This window comes from Balaenoptera ricei, chromosome 10, assembly GCF_028023285.1.
Source record: "Balaenoptera ricei isolate mBalRic1 chromosome 10, mBalRic1.hap2, whole genome shotgun sequence".
Lineage (NCBI taxonomy): Eukaryota > Metazoa > Chordata > Mammalia > Artiodactyla > Balaenopteridae > Balaenoptera > Balaenoptera ricei.
Genome location: NC_082648.1, coordinates 447,240 through 467,800, shown reverse-complemented (window position 1 = coordinate 467,800; position 20,561 = coordinate 447,240). Strand labels below are relative to the sequence as shown.

At 46.5% G+C, this 20,561-nt stretch overlaps 1 protein-coding gene across 1 annotated transcript; it reads right to left on the bottom strand.

Moving 5' to 3' along the window:
- ATP6V1E1 (ATPase H+ transporting V1 subunit E1) lies at positions 1 to 20,069 on the bottom strand. The gene is made up of 9 exons (XM_059935003.1): positions 19,923 to 20,069; positions 14,006 to 14,071; positions 12,102 to 12,211; positions 11,634 to 11,700; positions 5,488 to 5,577; positions 4,852 to 4,920; positions 3,590 to 3,684; positions 1,516 to 1,603; positions 1 to 585 (listed from the first exon to the last, which is right to left on the bottom strand). Exons 1-9 carry the CDS (start codon positions 19,953 to 19,955, stop codon positions 523 to 525), a joined length of 681 nt encoding a protein of 226 aa, XP_059790986.1. The 5' UTR covers positions 19,956 to 20,069; the 3' UTR covers positions 1 to 522.
- Between the last annotated feature and the right edge of the window lie 492 nt (positions 20,070 to 20,561).

Here is a 20,561-nt window from a genome sequence, read left to right as displayed (position 1 = left end):
TACGTGTTATGTTTTAATAAATAATTAAGCATATTCACGGCTTAGATCTTAAATCACATTTACAGACATTTCTAGGCCCAAACGGGTAACACTGAAGCTGCTGCTGCTGGAAGAAATGAGGCCCCACATGCACTTGAGCCCAGAGAGCGGAGACCGGACCCCAGAGCCCACCACCCCGCCCCCTGAGGCTGGACCCCAGGAGAGCAGGAGGCCTGGGGACACTCATGCACCCACCACCAGACCCCTCGCCTCCGTGCTGCAGAACAGCGGGAAGCTGTGTTACTTGGAGACAAGCTAGAGGAAGGTTTCTCGATCGTACTAAGTGAGACTCTCGATCGTACTAAGTGAGACTCTCGCCCGTCGGTCCCCACCAGCCGGGGCGTTTGCTACAGCAGGGCCTCCACCGACAGACTCAGGACAGGACAGGAGGACAGCAAAGAGGAAGCTACGCGGGCCGTCTTGTCTCTTCAACCATCAGAAACGTCCACATCACGCAGTGGGCGGACGCCACCTCCCTCAGGCTTAGTCCAAAAACTTCCTGTTGGCATTTGCCCCAAACAAGGCTCCCCGCACTTCGGGCATCATCTGTGAAGAAAGAAGCTCCTGCGTGAGGCGGTGCCGTCCCCCGCGCCTCAGCCCCGCCACGAAGCCGTGAAGCCCAGTACTTGGCCAAGCACCGCCAGAGTCCGACCAAGAGACTCAGCGATCGCAAACGTGGGCTTAAGGCCACTGCTTAAGGGGAAAGAGAAAAAACGACGGGCGCCATGACCGTCTAAGGCTTCCGTCCCGCTCTGATACGGGGAGAAGAGGTGACATCCTGGAGCACCTACACTCGTTCTTTCAACAGTTGCTGAGCGCGCGCCGGGTGGAAAGCTGACTGCAGGTCTGTGCTGAGGCGCGCGGCAGCAACTGGAAAAGCCTGAGGACTCGACCGCAGGACGCAGCCACCAGCCGCGTGCGGCCAGTGCAGCTGAGGCGGAGAACCGTGCACCTTACCTAGTTTTAGTTTATTTAGCCACATGTGGCTGGTGGGTAGCACAGCTCTGAGGTTTAAGTTACCAGAAGACGATGGTCAAGGTCGGGGCAGCACACCACACCCCTGGAAGAGGCCCCGCACTCGGGACAACTCAAGTTTCCTGCAAACCCGGAAACACCTGAAGAGCCTGGCGCCCTGTGGCAATTCCTTTAAGAGCAGTTGCTTGACTTTCCATTATTCCTGCTGGGGTTTGGGGTTCTGGGGCTTTGGGTCAGCATCTCCACATGCAGTAAAACAGATACATTAAAATCCTAGACACACAAAGCCCTCGTTCTGACCCCAAGGCCACCCTCATGTAAACGATATCCTCTCAGCAAATGGCACTAAATGCCTGAATCCCCGTTCCTTTTAAGAAAATGTCAAAAAACGTAGAAAGAATCACAGGTTCCAAATACCACCCAATTGACATGTTCTCTACAGCACCTCCTCCTCCTGTAACGACAGGCCAACTAACTGATGAGAAGTGGCCCCACACTCACCTGCTGGGCTATGAGGTCCAGCCGGCTTTCAAGGGTATTGGAAACCTTGATTTTGCGATCCCCGTTGTAGATCTCAACCCCGCCGGCTCTACAGAGAACACCGGAAATAACCACATTTACAGATTTGAGGGAAACAGACACACGTACAATTACCTTCTTCTCTTGGAGAATAGCTGTCTTGGTGTGTGGATGGTCTCAACACTCTTAGGGGCAATAAACATATGCAATAAGTTTGAAGCTAATTCAGAAGCTTCTGGAGATTTAAGGTAAAGAGGCTGATAATAACTGTCATTACCAAGTGACTATGTGCCAATCTGATTTTATGCTATTCTAACAACCAGCCCCCCCCAACTGCACAGAAAGGGGGAAGACTGCGTCCCAGTTTGCAAATCAATACATACAGTCCTCATCTGAGTGCTTCTTAAAGGCCCAACGCTGCAGGTACCGGGGTGCTGACAGGCAATCCTCCCCAGTGCCTGTGTCTCAGATAAAAGGCTCCATCCCAGCAGGTGCCAAACCCAGTCCTCAGTGGTTTAAGGCCGATAGGTCACATCCTACTACAAGGAGCCTCAGGGTATGAAATTCTTTTGCTGCATTACAATTCTATTTTTTACAGAATATTTCTTGAAATAAGCAGGCTCTGAGACAAAGGCTGGAAAAAATTTTGCCAATTTTCTCTAGAAAATTTCAAAGGGCTCTGACGTGAATATTATTTTCTTACTCCATCCTCCTCCCTCCTTTCCTCTTTGTTTCTCTGAACAGGCCCTGTCCCCACGCGGGCAGCAGGGGAAGGGGTGTGTCTGCTGTGCGCCAGGCGCTCCTGAACGCCAAGTCCAGGGCCTTCCGTGACTCCTATTCCCCAGGGACCTGGAGTCTGGGTCTCCTCACCATTTATAAACCAGGAAACAGGCTTAAGAGGTGGATAAAAGGACCGATTTACTGAATAAAACTCCACTTTAAATCTGCACGGTCCTTCACCTGCAATTCTGAATCTCAAAGGCTCTGAAAACAGAACCATCTAATTCGAGTGGCTCCAGAGCCTGAACTGGGCTCCAGTCACCTGTCAGCAAATGGCTGGTGTCCCTTCGTAACTACCCCTCGGGTGTGAGCGCTCCTGCTTCCATTCAGAAACATCCGTCTGTTTAGTTCTGGGGGAGATGCTGTAACACGCAGGGCATGTACGGGATTGCTTCTCTAAGCGCCCAAACTCAAAGCACCAGGCACAGTGGTCCTGACTGGAACTGCTGAGTCCTGCATGGTCTCCACACTCCGCTCAGTGAGGCGGGTGCTGTTATCCCAAGTCAGAGAGGAGGAAGACTAAGTAACTAGTCCAACCCTACCTGGCCGACACCTGGCAGAGTGGAGAAGCAGACCTCGATCTGACAGTAATGCTCAATAATGCTTAAGCTCCCACAGGCCCTCAGCTGGAAAGCACCGTCACAAACACACCCTATCTCTGATCCTCACTTTATGAAGCAAGCAAGACTGATCCCTTTTACAGATGATGGGATTTGGGCTCGAGGTCCTGCAGCGAGCAACAGGCCAATCGGGACTCAGAACTAGGTCTTGCAATCCTAAATTCATGTGTCCCAAGGCCTCCGCAATGCTGGCCCGTGGGGTGTACCAGCGGGCAGGCGCACGGGGAAAATGCCCTGGGCTCTCCCCGGCCAGGAGCTCCTACCCCACCCCCCACCCCCCGCAACCACGCCAAGTCTCCCCGCGCTCAGCAGAAGCACCACGGGTGCTCGCATTCCACACCAAGGGGTCTGCCAGCCAGACACGGCTACTTCCTTGTCAGAGGGAGTGATCACCTTTCTCAGCACCTAGGACACACGTGGACCCAGCTTCAAGTTCTGGGTACAGAATCCGTGCTGCTTCTCGGCAAGATGAGCCGTAAGAAGCTGGTTAACAAGGGGGAGACCAACAGGCACCAACGCGAGGCAGCACGAGGCACGCGTGGGGTGGCCACACCGCCATCCTGCCAGGGGCGCCCAGAGGACACGCGCAAGGCCGGGCGGACGGACGTTTGCGCAGCCAGAGCAGCTCGGGTGTTAAAAGCAGAAACGTTCCTTACATTTCCTCAGGCAGGTAGGCCTCCTGATCAATCTGGACATCAACGTCTCTTTTGGTGGCGATTTTGTACACGGGGATTGCTTTTTGCACCGCAGCCTGGAAAAACAAAAAACAGAGAGGTTTTATCAGAAACTATGGAGCAGGTATCCAAAAAACCAACAATCTGTACAAACAGATATTCCTACTTATTTTTCAAGTAAAAGAACAGACGTGTTGCTGGTGGGAATGTAAAACGGTACAGCTGCTGTGGCAGATGGTACTGTAGTCCCTCAAAAATTAAACACAGAATCACCACAGGATCCAGCAAGTCTACCTCTGGGTATTTATCCAAGAGAAGTAAAAGCAAAGACCCAACAGATATTTGTACACCCATGTTCACAGCAGCATTGCTCACAATACTCAAAAGGTAGAAACGACCCAGGTGTCTATTAACACATAAATGAATAAATAAAATGTGGTCTATAGATATAATTCAGCCTTAAAGACAGAAATCCTGACACGTGCTACAACATGAATGAACGCTGAAGACATTACTGCCAAGTGAAATAAGCCCGTCACAAAAGCACAGATACTGTCTGAGCCCCAATGTATGTGTCAGTCAGTCTGTTCAACTAGTAATCGTGCCAGAAAAAGACTGAAGTTCCTTCAAGAAAACGTTCTCATGTGTCTCCTGGAGCCTACAGTGCTGTCCGAAGATGGGACTTCCCACGCCACGCTCAGTGCAGTGCAGCGTGAGAAACCCTCTTCCATCTGTCCTACACCTCCACTTCCCCCAGCTCACTGCTTTTAAAAACTGCGGTAAAATGCACATGAAATTTACCATCGTGATCAGTTTTAAGTGTACAGTTCGTGGCTCTAAGTACGTTCATTGTTGTGCAACTGTCCCCACCATCCCTCTCCAGAACATTCTACCTTCTCAAGCTGAAACTCTGTCCCCATTAAACACCGTCTCCACCTGCCCCTCCCCCCGCCTCTGTCTCTTTTATTTAGATGGTATTGTCTATCCTCTGCTCCAATCTAGTAGGTACTGTTTTTATTGAATTTTCAGAAGATTATGATATTACAAGGTCTCCAGAAAGGGAGGAGGGTACTAACTTGATTTGTTTAAGAAAATAAATAAGAGGCTCAGGTACACTTAAGTTAGTATCTACAACATGTTAAGACTCTTCTAATCCCCATGGTTGAGCTGTCATTTATTACAGCATGCATTTCGTCCCCAACATTTTGATCTTTAAAAAGAAAAAGGATTTCTTCAAGCTCTACCTTCACCAGAGGGAAATCCTGTTTCCTGCAACGAACGATCATTCGGGGCTCCAACAACTGGTACAAACCCTATTAAAGCACAATCAGATACAATTAGTAAAAACTGCAAACTATAAAATAAAACAACAGCAAATAAGATGTCTTCATAACTCTTTCATCTAGTTTGGGAAAGCAGTCCTCTTGTTTAAGTTCCCCCAAAGATGGCCTACATAGTATGAGAACATGGCAAGATCTTCATATCACAAACAAGATAAATATACCCAATGCTGTGGTGATGGGAACGAAATTCATACGGGAGTCTTACATCAACTAGGTTGAAGACAAATATTGTATTTAACAGCTGAACAGCAAACAATTAAAATTTGTACAGCCTGTGGTCTGAACCTCAATATCTAAAGCAAGCATTTTAGTGGTAAAATCAAATTAGGAAAGTTTACAGCTGGAGGTTACAAAGGACAAGTTAAGACAACATCAGTCTCATCCACCAGCCAGACACCACCGTCCTCCCACACATCTCCTGACCAGACAAGGAAAAGAGCTAAAATGAGAACACAGGAGAAACAGCTGGCTTCTATCCCATCTTGTCGACTCTGCAGGGACGTGGCTCTCAGTGGTGCATCTGACCTACAAACTTACCTGGAGGACCAGTCCATCCAGCAGCACTTGGTACCTGGTCGTATCTTTTACCACTTTGCTGAGCCTCTGTTTGGCTTCATTTAGTAGGTCCTACAAAGAGTGGAAAAAGAAAAAGTTATCTACACACCTGGGTAGTCAGCTTGGAACCCACGTGGGGCTGGCCCAGCTTGTGTCCAATCACTTCTCACTTTCTGGCTGTGTTGTCACTCCACACACGTTCTCTGAGGTGTGCGATAAGGCAGATGCTGCCCGAAGGACGCTGATGCAGGCAGCAGGAGCACTGCCCCGGCTCGCAGGGAACTCACACCCGGGCAGCAGAGCCCAGATGGTCGGTCATGACTGACCGGCACAGAAAGAGCTACGTCACACAGACGTGGGAAGCAAACTGTTAAGGCAGGTGGGCGAGACGGTTCCATTTTTTATTAGAAAAAGCGGTCTCTGCACAGAGAACAAAGGGTCATCAATGTCCACCTGCGGGAGGCTGGACTGTCAATGATTTCAATTTTCTTTATGTTAGTTTGTATTTTCTAATGGTCTATAATAAACGCTGGCTTCTATAACTAAAACAGATGTTGAAAGGGACTCCGGAGACAAATCTCACATGGTTGAGAAGAGCACGCTGGCCGCTACTCATTAAGTGGTAAGCACGCACAGGCTTACTGGTAAAAGAGGACCGAGGTCCTTGAAAAGGCAGAGATGGCGCCTCTCAGTCCCACTGCTGGCCACCCAACACCACTGAGAACATTTCGTCCTAGTAAAACCTTCCACATACATGTCTCCGTTACTGAATATGATCTCTGGAGCGATTTGGGGGATTTAAAGAAGAGGGAGAACATACATGCTCACGCAGACGCCAATCAGAATTTGAGGAGTGAGGCTGGAGAGAAGGAAGTGGCCCTGTATTTGGTTCTGAGAGTCACCCTTGGAGCCACACCCAGCCTGGAACCACTGCCGAGCAGTTGAAGCCCTTAGAATCTAGGACGCTTACGGCACAAAGATTTGAAGCGTTTATGATACAAGACATCTGGCTGAAAGGAACCTCAGCCCGTCCTCACCAGGAGACCCCTCAAGCACAGCTCTCTTTGTGCTGGAGTTGACTGTCCACACTGGTCAAGCAGGTAGGGGTGAACAGGAAGAGTACGGGACAGGTTTACTCTAAAAGAATGAGCATCAAGTCAAGCTGTAAAGAGTGATGCCAGCCACTTGTAAAAACAACCCACTATGAAAAATCTGGAAATGGACAAATGAGGAGTCTTAACACCACCCAGAACTCCAATCAAGGGAGTAGGAACTTGGAATAAACTCTACTCCAGCTAAGAAAGCTGAAACCTAATCGACATAAACTGTAGTGTCCCTTGTCTGAATTATTCCTGTCCACTTAAAAGACATGCCCCACAGGTCAGGAAGGTAACTTAAGTAATACCCCAGTGACACTCTTTGCTTCTAAACTCAACTTTCTGGCTGTAGTCTGACTCCCCATGGAGAGGGGTGTAGGTTACTGCCGTTCGCGTGTCAGCCTACAGATCAGTATTTTGAGAGTCTGGAAGGGCACTATCTGTCCACCTGAACCTAACTGCCTCTAGGATCCTGAAAATATTAGACACTGCTCCTGGAAAGCAAGAAACTAAAACCCGATTATGACGACAACATCGAAATCACGTCTCCTTGCTCGTGCCTGGTGTGAAGAGTCGGGGGCCTCCTGCAGAGACATTTCTGTTTTGTCTCTTTAACCGCAACACCAGAAATCTCTACTTCAGGACCAACAAATCACAATCTCTAAAGGCCGGTCTGTTCTTTATCTCCCTTAAATGACAACATCAACACCTTACACAGTGTGAGGTTTAGGAAGTGACGGTAAAGAGCTGTTACTTACCCCAGGCCTGTCCTGTGTGAGGCACTGCACGGTCACTTTTCCTATGTGGACCAACTTAATTCTAAAGAAGCTTCACGTATATGCTTTCCCCATTTTATAAGAAAAGAAAGGTTCAAAAGGGTTAAAAAATTCGCCCACCGGGACTTCCCTGGTGGTCCAGTGATAAAGAATCAGGCTTCCAATGCAGGGGACGCGGGTTCGATCCCTGGTCTGGGAACTAAGATCCCACATGCTGCAGGGCAACTAAGCCCACGCGCTCTAGAGCCCATGCGCCACGACTAGAGCGCCCGCATGCTGCAACTAGAGAGCCCACGTGCTGCACTACTGAGCCCGTGTGCTGCAACAAAGATCCGATGCAGCCAAATAAATAAATGAAGAAATATTAGGATAAAAAAAATTCGCCCACCGAACAGCAGATAGTGGTGAAATAGAAACACACCTCACAGGGATTCCAAAGCATGGGCTCTTACACCTGGAAAGCCTCATGGCAGGCAGGGAAAAGGGTAAACAGCAGAGAAAAGTAGCTAAAGGACTACGCAACCATGCACTTTAGGTAGCAGAATAGCTTGCCTGTTTGCTTTCCATTTTTATCCTGGTTCTGTATTTTCTCCTTCCTTCCATCTTTTGTCAACATCCTTTTCTAGCCAACTGCTTGACAAATGCCCTTCCTTTCACAGTTTCTTATTCTATGGATAAAGCTGAAAAAATAAACGTTTTAAAAGAGCCAAATCCACAGAAACATGCACGTGTAGCCCTGTTCCCCATTATCTCACAGCCGGTTTCCTCACCCTCCGTGCCGCTTCATTACTGGGGTTCACTAAACTGCAAACTACCTGACGGCAAGATGTTAGGCTGCAAAGGACTAAGGACACAAGCGCTTTAGAACAACTGAAATTACAGAAATGTTTATTTTAACAAAATTCTCATTATACATTAGCAAAACAAAAGCTCAGGCTGTGCTCTGAAACCAAGTTGCACACTACAGAATAACTGGCTTTGCCATCTACCAAAACATGGACAGTTCCACAAAACGAGAAAAAAGAAAAGAAAAACAAGAAAACCCCGACAGTTCACATGCCCGCTGCCTTCAGCCCCTCACCGCATGCTCGCTTGTCCAGCTTTCACCACCAGGCTTTGTCTCTACCAACCCAACGGCGCTGCTCTGGTACGAGTTAGAAGTGAAACCTCGATCCCCAACTCCAAAGACCACTGCGCTCTTCCCCCTTGGACTCGCTGAAGCATGAGACACCGTATTTGATTACCATTTTGTTCTTCAAGTTTTCTGTCCCCTTGGCTTCTCCTTCTTCTCCTCCAACACGACTGCTTTCCCCCCATGTTCCTTAGCAGTCTCTTATGTTCCTGCCGTAAGCTGGAGGCTTCTCGGTTTGCTCCCCTGGCCCTGTAGTTCTCCATCCACGACCTGGCGACCTCACCCTTGCCACACAGCTCCACGTGGGACCTGTGGGCTGTCTGAGTGGAAGCCCCAGCCTCCCCGAAGTTCGCCTGGACTCCGAAGGCGATTCAAACGCCAAGACTCATCACCATTCCCCACCTGCTCCTCCCCCTGTGTTTCTAACCCTCGCCACCTACCCAAGTGCCCAGCGACCTGGTGAGGAAGCTCAGGTCTTTCCTGACGCCTCACAACCTGCGGTCACCAAGTCCTACAGGCCACACCTTTCAGCATCTGTGGGTGCCGCCTCTTCATGTCCTCTGCTGCCACGTGGTCTAGGCTTCTCCATGTCTTGACCTTCAGGTCAAAGTTAAGCCATAACCTCATTTCCTCTCCCCACGTCACCAGTTCTCTTTCTCCAACACAAATCTAAGCCTAAAGCAGTATTTCTCAGTGTGGTTCTCAGAGCCCCTGCAACAAGATTACTCTGGGCTGTTTATTCCTGATGAGAACATAGAAAATCTCTGGAAATGGGGCCGGGAGTCTGAATTTTAACAAGGCCCTCCAGGTGATCTGTATGCCTATTAGAGTTAAGAGAGTTGGTCAAAGGATTTGTCCCACACTCTTCAGCAGGCATTCAAGGCTCTTCCAGCTGAACCCTAGTCTCTCTCTCCAGCCTCGGCTCCTACACTCCCCACTCTACTGGACAATTCCATTTCCTGCCCGTGTTGTCAATTCCAGGCCTCTGTTTTTGGTTCAGGCTGCTCTCTCCCTTCCGTCTCCGAGGTAATGACTAATTCTTCACAGTCACACTCAAGAGGCTGCAGTATAGATACAGTCGCTGGTCTAGACCCAGTTAGACAGCAGACTCCTACAGGACTGAGCACACAGTGCAGGACCAACACAGGCAAACCCTGCAGTCCAAACAGCTGACTGCCGAAGGGACCCAGCTAACTATGAAATGAAAATAGAAGAGTGAAAACTAAAAGATCAAGTTAGCATCGAAAGCAGAAAGACATTCAGTTGTGACAATTTTAGAAGCAGATAAACTCTGGCTACTCTGGGGTCTATTAAGTTTGGTCTATTAAGTGTTAAGGGAGTTATGTTAGTGAGTCACCTCTGTGTATCCTCACACTCGACATCCTGGCAGACACTTCCATCTGGAGGCTTCCTGGCCCCTCAAAGAATGTCCAACGTGATCTGGTGGTTCTTCTTAAAAGAGCCCACCCTCCTGACTTCCTACCATGTTAACGGAGCCACCCTCCTAGGCAGCCGGGCCTGAAACTCAGGGTTTGGCGTCAGCCTTAGAAGAGGAGGTGGGGGGCTTCCCTGGTGGCACAGTGGTTGAGAATCCACCTGTCGATGCAGGGGACACGGGTTCGAGCCCTGGTCCGGGAAGATCCCACATGCCGTGGAGCAACTAAGCCCATGCGCCACAACTACTGAGCCTGCGCTCTAGAGCCCACGAGCCACAACTACTGAGCCTGCACGCCACAACTACTGAAGCCCATGCGCCTAGAGCCTGTGCTCTGCAACAAGAGAAGCCATTGCAACGAGAAGCCTGCACACCACAACAAAGAGTAGCCCCCCATTGCCGCAACTAGAGAAAGCCCGCGCACAGCAATGAAGACCCAACACTGCCAAAAATAATTAATTTTTTTTAAAAAAGAAGAGGAGGCGGAGGAGTCAATCAGTAGCCAACGTCCGGGGCTTCCTCCTATAAAACGTGTCACCACTGACACCCCACTCAGTCCTTGCTGCCACCATGCCAGACTCACCTAACACGAACCGATATCTTACAATATTAGTTTGTTTCTCTAGTCATCTAAGAAGATGGTATGTCTTCTGCTTAGTCAAGTATTATATTTTCAGTTTTATAGCTTTTCCATATAGGTCCTATTCACCAACATTTATTCCTAATTGCTTACTGTTGGCATGTAGTAAAACTATCAATTTCTGTATATTCTCTTTGTAGCCAGTCACCTTTTTGAACTAATTACTAGTTCTTAGTTTTTCAGATGTTGTATTTTTTTAGTATACAATCGTATCTTCAAAAAAATAACTCTTTCTTCCTTCCCAATATTTATATAACTTGTCTCTCCATTTTGTAAGAAATCTAGGGCCTCCACAATAACAATGAGTAACAGCGGAAACAGAGGCCTCCGCTTGGTTTCTACATTTTTTTTTTTTTTTTGGCCACACCACGCAGCTTGCAGGATCTCAGTTCCCCGACCAGGGATCGAACCTGTGCCCCCTACAGTGGAAGAGCAGAGTCCTAACCACTGGACCGCCAGGGAAGTCCCTTGTTTCTGAATTAATTCAAATTCCTTCAGGCTGTCTCATCTAAGTGGTATGTTTCTGCCCTCTCCTTTGGGTGACAGTACTCCCCAAATGGTTTTCTGTCTAACCTCTTCTCTGCTAAATTTAGTCTACGTAAAAAAAAAAAAAAAAATTTAGTCTACGTACTCATATCATGAACCCTATTTATGATATTCCTCATAAAATAAAATGAAACCTTCAACAGCTTTCTACTGAAAGCAAGCACAGCTCTTCACTTGCACTCATGGCCCCATAGTAACTCCATCCACTTTTCTAGCCTTATTAGTCCCCATCGCCCTCAGATACTGTATGGTCCCCCCATCACGTGCTATATACCCAGGAGCTACATGCTCTGTTAGAGCAGCAGGTCCTTGAAGACTGGACACACATGTTATTCATTTCCGTATTTATTACAATACCTAGTGTAATGATTTGCTGACCAAATGTTTTCTCTCTAAAAATCATTCATCAGCTCCTTAATCTAACGTTAACTTGTGAATTCTCTATAACAGACAAATGAATAAACATTTTATAATTCTATAACTAAAGGGGCTAATTACTCACGGTGATAAGGTCATCTCTCGCTCTGAGGACTTTGAGCCTCGCTTGATTCATCAAATTAGACATCTGACTGCAAAAGGCACGGAGAAGTAGTATCATTACAGCATAAAAAACAACCACCGTAGAGAAAGAAAGGTACAACCTCCTACATACGTGCAAACACTTCTCTTTGTACAGATCCCAAAGAGAACTCCCTGAAATACATGTAGCGGTTTTTACCCACTTATTTTCAAAGATAAGGAAATATTTATTGAATGCTTATGAAGTGGCAAGACTTTCTTATCAGTTATTTCAACTATATCTTTCAATAATCCTGTGAGCCTTCCATTTTCCCAAATGAGGAAAGAGAAGTTAAGCAACTTGACCAAGGTTAGCTAATCAGTGAGTGGTCCAGTTAAGACCAGAACCCGTAACTGCCTGACACCAAAGCACCTGCTTTACCCTCTCGTCCCAGTGATTTTCAAAGCTCACATTTTCTTCTGCTGCTCAATCTGCTTTTCTTTCTTCTCGTAGTATTCCATAATCTTCAGTCTTTGGGTCTGCACAAGACGACCTTTCTCAATGTTGAACTCTTCTTCTGCCTACCAAGGAATTTATTATTATTAATTCATTAGACAGATTTCGACAGTTTTATTTTAAGCAGCTGATGACCAGGGTAGTTGCTTATATTCCACCTTATTCCATATCTAGTATCCACCAACAAAGTTTCAATGAATATAATCAGAAGATTCTGTGTATGAAAAAAATTATGTATTTTAAATTTGATCCATGTGTTTAATAGAGGGCTAATGAAAAGGACACAGAATTTGGAGTTAGAAGATCTGAGTTACTGTCTAAAAAATTTGGTCAAGAAATCTCAGTCTAAGTGTCCTCCCTTATAAAATAAAAAAATAAAAATAGTATTCTTTCCTTTGTAGGTCAAAACCTAACAGTCCTTTTAAAATTATAAACTACATAAATTTGAGTTATTAGTTTTATTAGTGTTAATTATTGAGCAGTCACTTTTTACAAAGGGTATCTTAGTATATCAGCCATCTGTGATTTTCAGGCAGTAAGAAATTATGACTTTGGAAGCTAGCTAAAGTTATTGATTCAGATGTTTAATGCTTGGCACAGATACTGGAACTTTCATATTCTAAAATAAATGCCTAACAGATTATTTCTATACCTATCACAGGAAATAAGTACAGATGATGGTATTACACGAGATAAGACTACTTTAAATAGAAATGCATTTACCAACTGAAATAGAAGTTCTGTATTTGTCCCAGAGAGAAATAAGGAAACTAGCCATACGAGAAACTGCAGTGCTCCTATGGCCATCAAAACAATATTAAACAAGCAACGAGGATATATTGTATAGCACAGAGAAATACAGCCATTACTTTGTAATAACTTTAAATGGAGTATAATCTATAAAAATATTGAATCACTATACTGTACACCTGAAATTAATATAATATTGTTAACCAACTATACTTCAATAAAAAAAAATATATATATTAAACAATACCCTCTCAACTGTTTTATTTCAGTGACAGGCAAAATAAGTCTTTTCTTCCTTAGATGATAAATTACTCAAATAGTTCAAACATTCAGTTTTGGCCCTAGGATACCAGGCACACACAATTTTAAGGCTTTACTGATAAGTAACAAATGTAACCACTGTAGAATAAAGTAAAAGGACAATGAAAATCAAGTATTAGATGATATATTCTGACCTACTATGATTATACCTAGAGAAAAGAACAATTTTATATACTGTACAGAAACACTGTGCAACTCAAAATATCTGTAAAATTTCTAGATGCTGACCGCTGCCTTCATGATGAACAGGGGCTTTCATTTTATGCCTTCACATACACCAAAGGCATTTTATGCCTTTCCCATACGCCAAACTGTGTATTTACCTTTTTTGCAGCAAGCACAAATAAAAAAGCAACACAACAATGAAAAAATACTACATCCTCCCCTGACCAGCTATCAGTTAGCCACAGTTGCTCAATGTCAGAGTTTGGATTCCATGAGAAAATTAATCCATCCCTTACTTTTCTACTCCCTACCATAAAATTTCAGGACACTTATTGACAATCAGAATTTTGGGACTTCCCTGGCGGTCCAGTGGTTAGGATTCCACGCTTCCACTGCAGGGGGACAGGCTCGATCCCTGGCCGGGGAACTAAGATCCTGCGTGCCACGCGGCACAGGCAAAAAAATTAAAGAATGTTTAAAAAGGAAAATTTATTTTTAACGTTAAAGAGATTCTTACTGGTCCTATGCAATGCTCTGTTAAACAATTTTACTAAGTACTAATTAGCAAAGCAAGACAGTACAAAACTTTGATAACTTCTTAAACCTAGGAAGTGGAATCTCACCTTTGCATCTATTTCTTCTGCTTTCTCATTGGCTTCTTGTTCAATAAAAGCCATCATGTGCTTAATCTATAAGGAGAAGGAAAAGGTTACTTAATTTTTGAATATGACAAGAAAAAATATCTATCTTTTCTGATTCTTTCAACCATCATTTATGGAATGCCTTTCTGTTCTCAGGTAACTTACAATCTGGAATTTACTCCAGCAAATGGACCAGATGCAATATTCAACAACACAGGTAAACAGGCCATTATCCTACTCTCAAGGAACTCAGAGTCTATGGGGAGGAAGGACTGAATACACGTCCTCCTCTACTTCCGGCCTCCTTCAGCCAGACCGTCCTTTCCCCTTCTCCATTTCTAATGGAGTGTACCAGAGGGCCTCCTACTCTCGAGGCACTCCAACCTGAGTCCCCACCCCCCAACCCAGTGAAATCACTCTCGTAAGATGACAGCGATCTCCTCGCCCTTATCTTACTGCATCTGCAGTGTCTCTTGGTACACTGACCACCACCCTTCTTGAGCACGCGCTTCCCTTCGCTCCCACCACGTCCTTGCTCTCCTCCTCAGCCTGCTCTGGGGCCATACGCTTCCTCCTCCGCCTCCTAGACAGCTCCTCCAGGAGATCCTACTCGCAACTGAAATTCCACACGCTCAGTAAGGAACACTGATTGCTCTCCTCCCACCTCCCACTTGACCTCTGCCTCGAGGACCGGCACCAACATCCAAGTCGTCTCCTCCCGTATCTCAGGCCCCACGTCCAGTCACCATGTCCTAAGAGTTCTCTCTTCTAACACCTCTTTAATTTGTCCGCCTCTCTCCATCTTCACAGCCACAATCTCATCTTTGCTATCGTCATCTCTTGGCGAAATTACTGCAACAGCTTCCATATTTTCTCCGGGCTCTCAGTCTTGTTCCCTTGCTAACCAACTCTACCTGGCAACCAGGAAGATCCTTTACAAATGCCCCTCTCGTCACGTACCACACCCCCCCTTAGGATAAAGTGCAGAGATTTTAGAAGGTCTGTGATGTGGTCACTGCTCACCTCTCCAGCATCACATGAAATGTAACCTCCACAACTGGCCACTCCTCAGACTCCTAGTTCCTGTCATCCTACATTTTTTTTTTTTTTAAAGCATTATTATTTTTTTTTTAAAATTTATTTATTTATTTATTTATTTATGGCTGTGTTGGGTCTTCGTTTCTGTGCGAGGGCTTTTCCCAGTTGCGGCAAGTGGAGGCCACTCTTCATCGCGGTGCGCGGGCCTTTCACTCTTGCGGCCTCTCTTGTTGCGGAGCACAGGCTCCAGACGCGCAGGCTCAGTAGTTGTGGCGCACGGGCTTAGTTGCTCCGCGGCATGTGGGATCTTCCCAGACCAGGGCTCGAACCCGTGTCCCCTGCATTGGCAGGCAGACTCTCAACCACTGCGCCACCAGGGAAGCCCCCTACATTTTTTAAAATTAATTAATTTATTTTTGGCTGTGTTGGGTCTTCGTTGCTGTGTGCGGGCTTTCTCTAGTTGCAGCGAGCGGGGGCTACTCTTCATTGCAGTGTGCGGACTTCTCATTGCGGTGGCTCCTCTTGCTGCGGAACACAGGCTCTAGGCGCGTGGACTTCAGCAGTTGCGGCACGTGGGCTTCAGTAGTTGCGGCGCGTGGGCTTCAGTAGTTGCGGCGCACGGGCTTACTTGCTCCACGGCAGGTGGGATCTTCCCAGACCAGGGCTCGAACCTGTGTCCCCTGCACTGGCAGGCGGATTCTTAACCACTGTGCCACCAGGGAAGTCCCCATGCTACACTCATTTCAGGTTTTCACTTCCTTGAGCTCGCCATTCTTTCTACTTGAGATTTCAAACATGCTGTTCCTTCCACTTGGAACACTCCCCCACCCCCAGCCCAGCTATCTTCTTGAGCCTCAGCTCGCTTAACTGTCACCTCCTTTGGAAAATCTCCTGAACCTCTCACTTATCTGCACCCAGGACACTCTGCACTTCTCCGCCTAAACACACAGTCCTAATTGTCTGCTTGCCTGTGCCTCTCCTCAACTAAACTATAAGCCTAGGAACTTGCTAAAGGGTTTTAGATCTCTGGCTACAATTGAAGAATGAAGTCCCCAAAGTCTTCTGAATGGGGCTTGGGGTGACTGATCTAATTTATACTCATAAACAGAGTACTGTCTCTAGTGGCAGATGTAAAATATACCCAAATGAATATACAAGCAACACAGCTAATCAAACTCACTGGTAGTTTCATTTCATAGGGGCTCTACCTGAAAGGAATAATGAATTAAAAAGAAAAAAAGCAGCTTGAAAAAATTTAATGTAGAGCCTCTAGGTTATTAACTCATTTCACTTACTAATTGTCCCGCATAAAAGTAACCACCACCGTAAACCCAGGACACGGGGTTAAGGGTTTACTTCCCCCACAGTAGGTGCTCAGTAAACATTTGTGAATGAGTGAGAATCTGTTGGGAGTTTCAAGCCCTCTGAGGTACCCCAACTACTTTTTAGAGTCTGTACAAAAGTGAGTTAAGATTTGTTTCACAAGAATGTGAATATACTTAACACTACTGAATCATTCACTTAAAAATGGTTAAAAAGGTCCTGAGAAAACCATAATTCAAAAAGACACATGTACCCCAATGTTCACTGCAGCACTATTCACAATAGCCAGGATGTGGAAACAACCTAATTGCCCATCGACAGATGAATGGATAAAGAAGATGTGCTACATATATACAATGGAATAAAAAGGAACAAGATTGGGTCATTCGTAGAGACATGGATGGACCTAGAGTCTGTCACACAGAGTGAAGTAAGTCAGAAAGAGAAAAACAAATATTGCATATTAACGCGTATGTGTGGAATCTAGAAAAACGGTACAGATGAACCTATTTGCAGGGCAGGAATAGAAACGGAGACAGAGAATGGACATGTGGACACAGTGGGGGAAGGGGGGGTGGGATGAACTGGGAGATTAGGTTTGACATAAATACACCACCACGTGTAAAAGAGATAGCTAGTGGGAACCTGCTGTATAGCACAGGGAGCTCAGCTTGGTGCTCTGTGGGGACCTAGATGGGGGGTGGGTGGGAGGGAGGTCCAAGAGGGAGGGGATATGTGTATACCTATAGCTGATTCACTTCGTTGTGCAGCAGAAACTAACGCAACGTTGTAAGGCAACTATACTCAAAAAAAAAAAAAAAATGGTTAAAAAGGTAAACTTCACGTAATGTGTTTTACACAATTAAAAAAAGTGAGTTAAGAATACAACCTAGGGACTTCCCTGGTGGTGCAGTGGTTAAGAATCTGCCTGCCAATGCAGGGAACATGGCTTCGAGCCCATGATCCCACGTGCCGCGGAGCAACTAAGCCCGTGCACCACAACTACTGAGCCTGCGCTCTAGAGCCCGTGAGCCACAACTACTGAGCCCGCGCACCACAACTACTGAAGCCTGTGTGCCTAGAGCCCGTGCTCCACAACAAGAGAAGCCACGGCAATGAGAAGCCCGTGCACCGCAACAAGGAGTAGCCCCCGCTCGCTGCAACTAGAGAAAAGCCCGCGTGCAGCAACAAAGACCCAACGCAGCCAAAAACTAAATAAATTTTTTAAAAAAAGGGAAAATAAAGAGCAGGTGCTTTAAAAAAAAAAAAAAAAGAATACAACCTCATGGCATCAAAGTCTTGAGGAAAACACACAGTATGGTTTTAGAAGGGAAGACTTATTTTTTGTCAAAATTCTTAGGAGCTCCCTACCAGTGAGGAGCCAAAATAATTATGACAATCAGAGCCCGTTTTATAGGTAATTCAATACTTATAAAATCTCAAGCCTTGAAAAATTGGGGTACCGAACCCAAATCTACATTGTTAAGAAAAACCACAGTGAACTTGCTAAATGGATCAACCTCCACACACCTGTGCCTGTGTGTGTGTTTCTGTTTGTGGTGAGGAATGGAATCGTCACAAGTTCAGATCAAACTCACACTGCACTGTCTGGAACTTTGAAAGTAGTTTAAAGACAGTAATCAGCTCAGGTGCTTATAAATGCTACAAGACACTGGCCTCTAGAGGTGAACCCTGACTCAAACCTGCATTATCTGCCTCCATCTCTCGTGCTGGACCCTCTGCTGCCAGATCTGACGAGATCTGCACAGCCTAGAGCAAAACACACTCATTTTAACCCAGGTCAGAGAAGCCCGTTTACAGTCAACAAGAACACATTCTGCCTTTAGGAGTTCCAAGAAGAGAAAGTCAACCCCTTCAGGACATTTAACTCCACCCTTAAGGCAGAAAAATCTGCCCTTAAAATATACTTTTCTTCTTCCTGCTAAAGCTACTGGGTTCTACACTTCTGGAGTCAAGATTCTTTTGAAAATTTGATGAAATAAATGACCATACTCCTCAGACAAAAAAAAAGCAACATACACAAGTACTTTAATACAGTGGGGAAGAAATCAGGAAACCCAGGATTTCTTTTCACACTTAAGTATTAGTATTTTATTTCCAGCACTCAAGTTCATCCTTGAGTTAAGAAGATTTAGTAGATTCTAGGGGGCTCTTTTTAAATACATTTACCTACTTGTGATGGAAAAACCAACAGGAACGAGCAGTCCATTTCTGATGTAAGTTCATAATATATCTCCTATAGGAGACTGTTTGGCTTAGCACTCGGCAGCTCCAGTGCAATCTCACAGAGCATCCTAGGGTTTCAATGACCCACACCTAATGGTGCCTGAAAAACATCTATGCTTCCCCCTTGTCTCAGAATCCATGAAAGTCTGCAGATTCTCCCAGCTCTAAAAGCAGTGATGTTTACCGAAATCAGCACTTTGCTTTACTGAAGCAGACATCTGACAACAAAGAGAGTAACAAGATTTGACTTAACCCAAAGTGCATGAGGACTAAAGATAGTTTCACCATTCGGCTTTGCAATGTAGTTTCCAGAAATCAACTGTGATGAAAAGCAGGAAATAACTATATTAAAATTTTACTAACTCCTAAAGAGCAGAAAGTTGAAGGAAACCCAGATTTCTAGGCGCCTACTCGGTGCTCGATACTCAGGCCTGGTCACTGCCGGGAATACGGGGAACACAGGCACCGCCCTGATGGGGACGGCGTGTAGTGTGGAGAAGTACAGACGATACATTTCCTCGTTCTTACTATTTTACAGAAAGAAAACGTGGTTCTGGCCTAGTTTCACTGCTTTACCTTTCCCATGTATTCTTCCTGGGGAAGCCCTAGTTTTCAATACATCACAACAAGGCGGAAAACGAAGGAGAAGAGGAGGACGAGAGCTGGTACTAGGCGTGTGACCACTGGACTATGCGGAGGGCACTGCGTCCTTTTTCCTACAGTAAAACTCAGACGCAGCGCTGATTAATGTTCAAAACCCGCGCTGTTCTGTAAGCATGCGGTAAGATCTCCTACAGTGCCCCACAGACGCTATTTTTGTTACCCTCCGTGATCAGCCTAAGATCCCCTGAAAGGAAGAACCACCACGCTTCTGAGAGCATATCACCTAATGAATAAAATGCAGAAGCGTTTTAAAGGCACTAGAAACATCCAAGGAAAAACCACCGTACTGCTCATCTAAGAAGGCTCACAAGGCAGTGAGTGAGCGTTAGTCAGGGTTTTCCGAGAACTTCAGCTAGAAAGAGACGAGTTCTCTAAACTGCAGCCTGAGTGCCCTTCCCCGAAGTCCGGGCCTGGGTGGTCAACGTCCGCCGCCCGCGAACTCCAAAGCGCCGAGCAACGCCGCGACCCCGGGCCGGCCGCTCCCCCGCAAGCCCGACGCGGCCCCGACCCGCACAGCCCCGAGGCGGGGTCCCGGGGACGGGGAGGCCTGGCCAACGAGGCCGCTGCGGAGCTTCCCCAGGCCCGGGGCGGCACCCGCCCGCCTCTCGGGGCCCAGCCCAGCGCTCACCTGCTTCTGCACGTCGGCATCGCTGAGGGCCATGGTGCAAGCGACGGGAGGCAGCGGGTTACCGGCCGGAGCTCAGGACCGACGCTGGCAGCAGGCGAGAAGGAGACTAAAGCCAGATGCGCTTCCGGCCTCTTCTGTTTTGTGAGCGCGGCTTCCGGTTCCTGCGCAGGTCGCCGGGCAGCCCAGCCAGTGGGGAGAGAGCGGCCCGGAAGTCCCGCCCCGCCTCGCCTCGCCCCGCCTCGCTTCCTGTTGCTCACTCGTGACTTCTCGTGACTTCTCGTGACCTCTCCCGGTCTTTTCCCCAGCAGCCCGCTCCGAGGCGGGAGGGAAGGTCCGCTGTCCTGCCCGTGACGTTGACTGAGCCTTGTAGCCCTTGCGTTTTTAAAAAAAGTTTATTTCTGCCAACCAGAATTTGTTTTACTTTCCCGGCCCTAATGGAAGCAAATGCGTCAATATTTTACTTATTAACAGGTTTTATTTTTAGAGCAGCTTTACATTTACGGAGAATTGAGCTCAGGTTCCCATATTGTTAGCCTCCTCTCTTTCTGGGGTACGTTTGTTATATTTCATTAACTGAGGCTAATGTGTTGACAAAAGCCCACAGTTTAACCAATTTCCTTAGTATTCTTCTGTTGCGGA